Below are 12,032 nucleotides of genomic sequence, written 5' to 3'. Positions count from 1 at the left end.
ATGTTATATGAGATATGAGCAGACCTCACAGCAGTAGCCAGATTATTACAGCAGGTCTCATGAAAATGGAAAATTGCATCAAGGTAAAAAAATGTGATTGCTAACTTGATAATTCTGCAACACAAACCAGAAATTTGATTGCTTGATGTTTATACAATTGAAATTTCCAACAATATATGCACTAAGTCACTTGTACATATGATGAGGCTAGACTTCAAAGTCCATTTGTTTTTACAGTCTCCACCCTCTAGATTCCACAAGTTCATAAAGACTCTTTAGTAATTAAAAATGGAAATAACAGAAAGAAAGATGTAAACACATGAAAGCTTGTACACTTTCCCATATATTCTGTGTAAGGATTCTTTAAAATATATTTAATGGAACTGACAAAACATCTTACAGATTCACTGTACAACAAGTGAGCCTGAAGGATCTGATTCCTTTCAAAGTTCAGAATATTCAGTTACACATCTCTGAGAATAGAACTCTACATCTGACTGTTAACCTATCATGGTCTGTACCATAAATAAATTGTTAATACTAACACATATATAAAAATAATGCATGCCTAGAAGCTGTTAGAAAATCACCAACTATTGTACAATGATTTACACTATCTTAAGCCAGTTTCAAAAGGAAAATACAGGAAAAGCAATACTGTATTAAATTACATAAAAAAAAAAAAAAAAAACCAAACAAAAAAAACCTAGAGAAAGCATGAATCAGTCTTAGAAAATTTTACTGAGAACCTTCAAAATGAATAGTATCTTTTCATTATCTGGGAGATTATGAGTAATGTTGCTAATATGCTGAGTTAACTGGATGATTTAATATATGGGTAGGAGAAAAAAATTCTTGCTTTGGAAGTAAAATAATTACCTATGGGATTAAAATTACTCTTTAGCTAATTATACCACTTTTCAATTTATAAATCATAGAATCATAGAATGGTTTGGGTTGGAAAGGTCCCTAAAGACCATCTAGTTTCAACCACTCTGCCATGGGCAGGGACACCTTCCACTAGACCAGGTTGCTCAATGCATTTGCATTTACTTGTTCTCATTCTGTCTGGCACAGGACTTTTGTCCCTCTGAAATTAACTTAAGGAAAAGCTTTGGTGGTATGAAAAAAATATAATCCTTGTTAGAATCAAAGACAGAATCCATAGAAAAATGTAAAAGGCCTGAGCTTGGTGATGAGGCATTGGCATTAGCAAAACTTGCTCTTGCTGAACACTGTTGAGGAGGGCATGCACTCAGGAAAACACTGAGAACGCTCATTGCTGTTATTTCTAATACATTGGACACTAGTCTCCAGCACTGAATGACCACTTAATCTTGTCTTTCAGAAATGTAAATCTATGCTCCTGAATTGAGTTTCTGTGTGTCTTTCAGTGAACTTGTTTAGGAAAGTCTTATTCAATGAGTGGTCTAGGGTAACTTAATTAGAAACTAATAAACACAGTGATCACAGCCAAGAGGTCTCTGAGCCAGTCAAAACTGTAGGAATAGTATTTATTACCACTGTTGCTACAGAAGTGCTTATGCTGAATAATGAAATAAAATAGAATTTAAATGTTCACCCTATCTGAACAACTGAAGTGACTAATCTAACTGCTTAACTCAAAGCCACCTTTGAAGCTAGCTTATCAGTTTCACTGCTATTAGTACCTTGTATAATGAAAGTCCATTTGTGATTTATTCACATTATGAACATACAAGTGTTCAGTCCAAAATTTGGTTTGAGATAAATCTGTATGAGTCTCAACACTCCCTCATGCTTAACATTTCTTCTCATTATATCTGACGTATATTTTCCCAGATATCCTTTATACATAAGTATATATATACATATGCATATGTGCGTATTCATATATATATATATATATATATATATGGGAAGAACTAATGGATGTGTTTTTAGAACACCATTGTTGTTTTCCCTTAAATAATATTACCAGATTGTTTCCTGTAACATTAAAGCTCTAGAATCTTAACACAGAAATATTCCCTCAAGGTCATGTTTGAGTTAAATTTGGACATATTCTCTTCATTACTTCATTACAATCACTTCACTACCAATTAAATATGGTACTATCAAAGTAATGCTATGAAAAGCCTTTGTTATTATCTTTTTCCTATACTGAATAACAGCAATGCTTTGGGATTTTTGAGATCATATCCAAAAAAAAAAAAAAAGAGCTTTGCAGTATAAGAAGGTCCTGGACTTCCAAAATTTTTCTTAAAGTCTCTTGATGCTTTTTAGAAATATTCCTTTTTCCAGAAGAAGCAAATAAACAAAAAACTCCACACTGTTTTCTGTTGCACAGACATTCAGTAACCAGAATGGGTGTGCAGAAAGCAATCCACAACAAAAGGCACATATCACAAATCACGTATCTCTGATCTTTAGCATCTGCAGTGCTAAATGAATCGCAGAATCACTCAGGCTGGAAGGGACCTCAGGAGTTCACCTGATCCAGCCCCAACACACACTGAAAGCAGGCCTGAGATTCTCTTCTTCACACCAGTAGCGCAACTGATATTATATAGACTACTTCCTTCACACCTAGCCAGGGGTGTCAGCGTCCTCATGCCGTTCACTGATTCAGCCAGGGACATTGCATATGGGCTTACTGTGATACAGCATTGCCTCTGGTTATAACCACTGCTCACTTTGGAGCTTCCTTGGATGAAAAGTTACAAGATCTTAAAGCAAGTACCTTCTGAGGAGAGATCACATTTGAGGTAAACAGCTGACCTCATAAAATTGGGTTTGCACTTGTTACTCTACAAATAAATGCAGTTCATGAAAAACTACTTACAATGTACAGAACTCTGCAAATAAGTATTTTATATACAAACTCACTACTAACCTTGATTAAAAGTACTACAACCTAAGAGGGCAGGAGATAGCTTTCCTTGTTGGCAATTAATTTCCTGAATTACTCTCCCTAGACCTGAATCCTTATATTAATTTTATTATTATTATGTATTTATTTTCTTAGCATGGTTTATTATGCTGTGTATTCAATAAGCCTATTATTGTTTCATATACAATAACCAAAGTGCCATAAACCCCCCTTCTCTCCCTCACTGCAGAAATATCATAAAAAGAACTATCGTACTGAAATATATATAAGTACTGTACACAGGAAACTTGAAGCAGTCTTTCTGACAGGATACTGGCATAGGCAATCCATTCAATATTCACCAGATATCAGCTGGAAATGGGTTACCAATTTCGGGTATTACATTTCAAGCAAAATAAGGACCCACTGAAGAAAATGCAGAGGAGAAAAAAAGCAGTCTGCAATCTCTGTTTGCAACTAGGCAGAGTTAGTCATACCACAGGGCAGTGAATTACTATGCAGGGAAAAAAAATATGTCCAGTTTATATTTTTATCCTCTGGGTTATTAAAGTTAAGTACATTAATAGATTTCCTATGTCATAGTTTTGTTTTCGCAAGTAACTTTAAATATTTTGTTTACAACATAATTGTCTTACTGCAGTAAAAAGTCTCTGTAACTATTACTTACCAATAAAATTTCAGGTACAGGTCCTAAAGACTTGAAAACATCATAGATTTTAAATTCAACACAAAAGCACATGGACCATTTGGACATTTACAGAAAGGCTTAAAGATAGTGTGAGGCTGAAAGAATGAGGATACATATGTTTTAATTCTCAGTTTAAAGAACATTTAATTTTTAGAAAAACCCCACATATACTAGATTACTATATAAGTAAATAACATAAATATATGTTACCTGCTTGGTCTTTAAATATTTTTGATATGACGACAGGCACTTTGTGCTCAGCACCACCCTGTAAAAGATGTGTATTAACTGTGAGATCTCAATTAATTGACTGAAGTGAACCAGTCATGCTGAAAATTAAAAGAAGAAACAAGAAGTTATCCATACCTTTATGCTTAAGCCCAAGCCACCAACTGGTTGTCTACGAAGTGTAACAGTTCTGTGCTTTAAAAAATTGTAGAAAAAATAAATTTAGGTGAAAACACAATATCTGAATAAGCATAGAAGATGTTTCTAAACTGTTTTTTATTTTTAAAAAACTAATTCTCAAAGGTACCCTAGAATATGAGTTATCAAATTCAGTTCTGAAGTATCATTCAACACTGATTTATAGGCACTTATTTTAATTTCTTACCATGGAGAGCAGAACTTGCGTGTGAATTGCACATACACACTTTCAGTATGTTTTTCTATCACTGAAGTGATATTCTTCCTAAACAGAAATTTTTACATGCTTTTGCTTTGTTTTGGCAAATGTTTAGCAAATAAGAAACTATATAAAGAGCTGAAATGTGCATTTTCATAGCTGATTTACATTCTTTAACTGCTATCATGTATGCACATGATATTTATTCTCATTTTTCAATCACAAATACCAATGTTTTCTAATCTATATCCTCAGACCTATACCAATTCTTTGCAGCATATGCCAAAAGACTTTTAGTGATAGTCTCCTTCAAATGGTTATTTTCTTGCATTTCATGTTTCAGTGCATAAAGAAGATAAACATTTATCAATATTTTTCTACAGTAACCTATTATATGTTTAATAGTATGCTGAATTTGACATTTCATTAATGTGGAAATCTTGGTGCCTGACAACATAATAACAGCACTTCATCTTTTGATAATAATTATAGAGTTGAAGGGAACTTTTTTGCAACATGCTGAACAGTACTACATAGAATGCCATCTTTCACCACCTAGAACAGCAATTCTGAACATGTAAGATAATTTTTTTTTCTTTTTCTGTACATGAGAAATTAGATATGAGATTACTCCTCTATATATATACTTCCCGATGGGGTATTTTATTATTTCACTAATTCAGACAAATGCAAATTTTTATTTCAATAGTCAAGCCCATAATCTTATATTAACAAGTTATTTTTAGTTTTTTTTCAAAAACTTGCCTTACTAGACTTATGTTCATATTGACTCAGGGGAAAGGGGAATACAGTAAATCATAAATTTCAGTCTCATTTTAGGAGGGTAAAACTAATGCATATGGTAAAAAAAAAAAGTTAAGAATACTTTCATACATTTTCAAAATTTCTCTCTTCTGTTTCCGTGAATATTAGACTACACCAGACTCGGCTAAAAATGGAAATCTTTAGTACTGCAACACATGGTACCTGATTTATATCAAAAGGTTTACATGATTCAATTTCAGACGATGTAATTAAGCTTTACTGAAATCTGTGCTAATTCAAATTGTTTCATATGTTCTTTTCTTCATTTTGAACTGCATCAAAACTTTTGATCAATATTATTATATGCACTGGGAAAGATCAGATCCAATCTGAATTAGACTGTATCTCTACCTTTAAATTCAGTGACTCATCCTCAAGAGTAATTTTCTGTGGCATAAATCCTCTCTGTTTATTTAATTCATGTTTCTCTCCACCTATACTTACACTCTGTAAACAAATTATCCCAATATATCCCATCACATAGGGATGATGGAATAAATATTTTGACAGTTTAGATTGCTTTAGCATTATTGGACAAGAAATACAAATACACTACATGGCTACCTTTAGCCATTTTATAAAAGACAAGCATTGTATTATTTATTGGCATCTTTTACATCCAACTATAAAGTGTATTTTCATATCATTGATAAGTACATTTCAGATTACAAAACTGATGATATAATTGAGTTTCTAGCACTACAATCTATTTGCATAACATATTGTAACAATCTTGATATTTATATTTTAATAGTTCATAGAGTTGCTTATTACCGGGCTTCAAATATTCCTATTAAAGGACACTTTGGAAGAAGCTATTAAACATGTACCTAAACATTTCCTACACAGCAGCTTTTTTTAATTAGAGCTACGTTTAAAAAATGTAAAACCTGAAGATGTTCAAATTGAAAAATAAAATGGCAAAAGCTGAGCATAAGCAAGTGTCATAATCAAGGTAATTTACACAAACTTATTTCAATCCTTCTATCATATAACATTTGCTATGACTCTGACTAGTGGTCATACAAGACCAAACACCACATTTCATTTTCTATAAATAGATTTTTTTATTGATTTTGGATTTTAAAAGAATTGAACAGTGTACAGTTCCAGAAGATTAGAAGAAAATATTAGGTGAATATTGAAAACATGTAACTAGAGCCATGGATCTTCATTACATTACAGTGTTTTAAGGTCAGATGATTGTAAATCTGCAATGAACCATCCATTCCATTATGGAATAACAGTAAAACTGGTTCACAAGGTTTTAAACCTTTTTAAATAGTAATACAGCCTTGAGACCTTACAGTGTAGAGATATATATTTTTTTAATCTTTATTTAAAATATAATCTGTTATGTTATTTCATGAACACAAATATAATTTAGTTCTATGTCCTGGTTTCGGTTGGGATAGAGTTAATTGTCTTCCTACTAGCTGGCATAGCACGGTGCTTTGGATTTAACTTGACAATAAAGTTGATAACACACCGATGCTTTAGTTGTTGCTAAGTAGTGCTTAGACCAGTCATGGTGTGTGACAATTGACTTATTGCACACTGGGCCATGAATCTGCTTTTCGGACAACAAAGGAGTTTTCAGCTCCCCATGCTCCGCCAGGTGCACAAGAAGCTGGGAGGGGGCACAGCCAGGACAGCTGACCCCAACCAGCCAAAGGGATATTCCCGATGATATGACATCATGCTCAGCATATAAAACTGGGGGAAGAAGAAGGAAGTGGGGCATGTTTGGAGTGATGACGTTTGCCTTCCAAGTCACTGTTACGCATGATGGAGCCCTGCTTTCCTGGAGATGGGTAAATCCCTGCCTGCTGATGGGAAGTAGCGAATGAATTCCTTGTTTTGCTTTGCTTGTGCATGTGGCTTTTGCTTTCCCTATTAAACTGCCTTTACCTCAACCCGTGAGTTTTCTCACTTTTACTCTTCCAATTCTTTCCCCCATCCCACTATGGGGGAGTAAGTGAGCGGCTGCGTGGGGCTTAGTTGCTGGCTGGGGTTCAACCATGACATTCTAAAAGTATTATTACTAAAATACTCATGGGCTTTTTTTATGCTAGCAAGCAGTACAATATTTAGCTACATCCACATAAATGAAATCAGTTTCACAATCTGCCAAAAGTATCCTCATTGTACAGAACAAGAATGGAGGCACACAAAGATTTAGGGACAATAATTCTGGTTTAGTGATTTGAAATGCCTAAATGCTTTTTCTAAGTATCTGTATGAAATTTATCTGTTCAAAGCATCTTATTGACCAGCTTCAGCTTTACCTTTGAACATCCAGCATTTTAACACATCATAATTTCACATTAGAAGAGAAGATGCACCTCATTTCTGATCAGCAGTGTTAATTTGGTGTTAGTTTACATAAGTGACACATCTAGGACTATATTGCACCTGTATTTCAGGGCAAGGACCATTCACCACTAGATATTCAGAATAGCCTTTCCTTCCTGTAACCCCCCAACTCATTCCCTGCTATCTTCCAACACAAAAGACAACACAAAGCTAAAAGTCAAGAGACAATAGCCTGCGTACTTCTAACTTTCTAACATTTGACTTCGCAACTTTATTTTAAAGGAAATTAAAAAACAGTTTTGGAGGAAAAAACACAAATTCACATGGTTCACTATAGGCTAGTTTCCATTTAGACCTTCATTTGGGCCTTTAAATTCATAATATAGATGCTCATTACTAGCCAAAAAAAAAAAAGAAAAAAAAGTCCGTGGGTAATATAGAGGAGATTCAACATTAGATAACTGTTGGAAGCATGACACTATCAAATTTGATGTCGGGGTTTGGAGGGAAACGTGGTATACAGTAATTTTTCTCTTTTATTTAATCTTTTCTCTCTGTCCCCTCTAACTTATCCTGCAGTGGCCCTGTTCTCTTCTCCGGACCTTTCTTCTCTTAGTTCTTCCCCATCTCATAACTCAAAATTCTGGAAGGTATTTTTCACTTCTCCTTCAAACCAAAGAACAGACTATTTGTCTTACAATTCCAATCTCACAAGCCATGTCTATGCTAAAATAAAGCAGGCTGGAGGATTTTCTCCAGCAAAGCAACACAGTAAAACTCCCATCCACAGTACTAAATTTTCTTTCCTTGAAAACATTATGACTACCATCCAAACTGCCTAACTGGGACACTACATGACATATGCCATCTCCTGATTTGGTCTCAGGCATTGTTCAAGAGAGTTATAACTGACGTTGGCCAAAACCACAGCAGAGAGTACACCAAAACCCAATACAGACAATTAGGCACAAGTCAAAATGTAGCCAGGGAGCACACTCACATACAGTACAGACAACTGTGGCCGATGTTAAATGTGTGATATGGCTGTGTTTTATTTTCTAGTAAAGATCAAGTCACATAGACCTGTGTATGATGGATTTTGCAATAATTGCACAGAAAGAAAAAGGACACCAATATACATTAAATACATGCACAGATTTAATTTAAAGTATTTCTAATTATCCCTACTAGTACCAGTATCATTGGTAGTCATGGACAATAAAAACATGTATGTAAAATGATGTACCATGTAGTACTAGATTTTATTTAAATTCTGATAGAAGAGCATGTAACATTCTGACAGCTGTCACCAAGTGAGACAAAGTCCTTGGTCCAAAGAACATAAAAAAAAATTCTCTTAATATACTCTAAATGACGATACTTCTATAGCTTGCACTATAGATACAAGTCTAACAGCATCACACTAATAAATCATTTTACAAAATATATATTAAATACACTAATACTGGTACAAACATATTCTTAAAATTGTGAGTCAAAAGTTTAGCCAAACTCAGGTTTTGTGAAAGTAAATCCAACTAACAACTCTACCTGCCAAAGCAGAATTTGCTGGTTGTGCACTTGAGTGACTACTGCTAACACAAGTCCTGAATGTGGACTAATTTACTGGTAATTCTACCTGCTTGCCTCTGTTTTTTCCTTCAGGCTGTCAGTTGTGCAGAGTTGGGAGGACAAGACTAATTGATGATATTTTATCAAGAATCTTTTGTATTAAAACCTAACCTTCTATACAAATGTGGGTTAAATACCCAACTGACAGGTTTCAGCATGGTTAAGAAGACCTCTGTGAAAACACAACTGCGTGCACATACAGTATGCTTCAAATGCAGTCTAAAACAGAGAACTGATGTTCATTTATAGTGGTGACAGAATGAAGTTTCCATCAAATATTTGATACCAGGCAAGTACTTTGAAGATAACCTGAAATTTTCAGAAAATAATGTATAGGGAACAGAAATTGGGAAGAATGTCAATGCCCAGCCACGGGTGTAAAGCAAGGAGGCAAAAGCAATGACAGAAGCAAACATCTGGCTGTCCAGAGAATGTGTTAGCTGGGAAAAGCCTGGCAGACCTTTACTGTTTGCTGGTACTCAACAACAGAAAGAGAAAGCTGCAAATCTCTTGAAAACAGAAATCTGCTTCAAAGGGCTGTCCTTCCATCTTCTATCATAGAATAAATGAAGCAGAGTTCATGGAAAATGAGAGTTATCCAGTTTACTGTGTTAGTAACAAAGATCTGAGTACCCTCCTGAGGAAGAGGGTGTATGTATCCAGCTCATTGAGAAGATTTTCAGGAACATCATTAGCAGAACCCAAGTCACATCTTCCGGCAGGATGCAACAAGTTGGTGATGCAGGAAGTAATTCCATTGAGAGTTCTCATAATGGATGACATCAATGATGTGAGAACACCATGAGAATGATGTGAGAATGCCCTTCTTAAAGCAGTGATCCCAGACAGTTCTAATGGTGGTAGATGACCACCAGGCAAAAAGACAGATATGTTTATGACTCCAGGGAGAAGACTCCAAAATGTTTGACCAAACACAGGAATCCTGCTTAGCCTAAGAAGCACCAAGGAGGTTTGGTCTGCATTTGTACCAAAAATGTAGGGAACCACATGAAATAAATCCTAGGGATGAAAATTAGGTAGCAAGAAGGGAAGCTAGAGACCTGGACTTCTATAGTAAGGTTCTCCAAAACTCTTCCAGTAGTCCCTGCAGGTCTGGGTAGACAAGTAAGGTTTTAAAGCCCAACTAAAGAGATGACTCAAGGAACAGGGATTCAGATTAATCAGAAAATGGGGGCATTTTTGCAAAAAAGGGAGCCTGTACAGGAGGCACAGGCTTCATTTGAACTGCTAGTATTTAAAATTCAGGAAGGCCATAACTGAAGTTTTAAACTGTACCATTGGAAAAGTTGTCAGGTACAGACAACAGTGTAATTATGAACAATGCTTCTATTATGGATATACACAAAGATATTCTGTATCCTGAAGTGAAGGACAGTCAGGGAAGGAATAAGACAAACAGGAAATGTAAAACAGAGTGGCAAGAACAAAACCAAAACTGCACTAAATCTGAACTAAACAGAGGTATAAACACTCTAGAGAGGTAGAAAAAATTCTAATACTGGGATGCAAATTATCTAAGAAAGGTAAAATAGGCTACATAAATAGCGCAGTAAATGCCTTGTGCTACAGGGAATTTAGACTCAAGAACCCCTAATAACCCAATTACCTCAACAAGTAAAACAACAGATTCCAGGTTAAATGCAAGCAAGAGTCTGTATTACTGATCACTCAACTAGGACGATAACAGTGAGATGTGCAAAGGGGCAACAGGAATGAGAAATGTAACAGTAGTAACAGACTTCACTTTACCTCCGGTAGATGGGACAGATACACATAAAGATATAATGCCGTCAACAAAAAGCAGACTTGCCCTAGTCTTGAGTACAGCATGCAGAATTTAGCTAAAATTTTTACTGCTGAAACAGTACTCTGTAATAGCAAGTGCTAGGTACTTTACATTCAGCATTTATGCAACTGTGATCCCAAGAAGGCAACTATGCAAAAGTGAAGAATCCTCTTGAAAGGAAAAATAAAGCGGGCGGCTAAGAAAATTAAAACTTTATAAGCAGTGTGAAGAGTACGCAAGGGTGCCACACTGGAAGCACAGAGTCAATGAATGCCACTTATTAGAAATGCTTAATTGAGAGAAAAGGAAAACTGCATGGCTAAAGAGGAGGTTAAGAGAGGTTATTACATGTAAAGACTGATGGCCATCATATTCAAATGAAGACAAGTAAAAGGAACATAAGAAAATATAACTGAACACCAGAATTGGGCAGTAACAGTAAAGTGAGTTCCAACAACTGCCAAAAAGAATAAAAATTAATAATGAATCTTCAAATCTATCAGGAGCAGAGGTCTGCCAAAGAAACCGCGGCACCGATTTATGATCAAGATATAAAGAGTATACTCAGAGAAAATAAGGTTACTGAAGGGAAGATAAAGGAACACTTTTTATTAGTGTGAAAGAAACTAGAGATGTTCCTCCAAGATTCTTTGTAGCACAAAGGATGTATGGATCTGTCTGAATTTGAAACCACTTTAGAAGCAAATTGACTAAGTAACAGTAGCAAATCACCAGGGTCAGACAGGATTCACCCTCGTCTTAAAGGAACTTGGGGATGAATCAAAGCAGGGGCACTGGATTGATACTTCTCAATAAAGCCTTAATACATGAAGACTACAACATTGAAAATAAAATCCCATGTTTTTATAACAGGTTCCAGTTAAGGCTTAGGAAACTTAAGGACTGCACTAAACAAATTAGAACAAACTATAGGGGAAAAAAAAATCTCTAGACAGTGAGAGAAACTGTAACAAAGAGCAGAATTGGCAGACACTTTGATGAATTTGATCTATCTTGGAAGAGACTACATATTTTTTACAGGTGCATTATGGAAATATAGGAACCGTGAGGGAGCGAACAGTCTTGCACAGATATATTGCTAATTGAAATAAGTTAGAAAACAAGGGGATGGATTAAATGCCTAATTCTCACGATGGAGGAAGGTCACCAGTGAAGTTCCACTGTTGCCTTTGTTGCAACTTGCAATGTTTAAAATACTCATGAAAAATTAAAAAAAAAAAAAGGTAGGAACAGTAAAATTAACGTT

General features: G+C 35.2%; 1 protein-coding gene across 1 annotated transcript in view; it reads right to left on the bottom strand.

Moving 5' to 3' along the window:
* SNTG2 (syntrophin gamma 2) overlaps positions 1–12,032 on the bottom strand; it is a 185,131-nt gene that overhangs the window by 144,381 nt on the left and 28,718 nt on the right. Inside the window, exons 5-6 of the mRNA XM_035889921.1 lie at positions 3,927–3,983; positions 3,771–3,828 (exon numbers count right to left, since the gene is read on the bottom strand). Coding sequence (XP_035745814.1) covers positions 3,771–3,828; positions 3,927–3,983 — 115 coding nt within the window. The remainder of the gene's footprint in view (positions 1–3,770; positions 3,829–3,926; positions 3,984–12,032) is intronic.

Source organism: Egretta garzetta, unplaced genomic scaffold, assembly GCF_000687185.1.
Source record: "Egretta garzetta isolate BGI_Z169 unplaced genomic scaffold, ASM68718v1 scaffold62, whole genome shotgun sequence".
Classification (NCBI taxonomy): Eukaryota; Metazoa; Chordata; class Aves; order Pelecaniformes; family Ardeidae; genus Egretta; species Egretta garzetta.
Note: the sequence above shows the minus strand (reverse complement) of the source record. Positions and strands in the feature narration are given on the sequence as shown.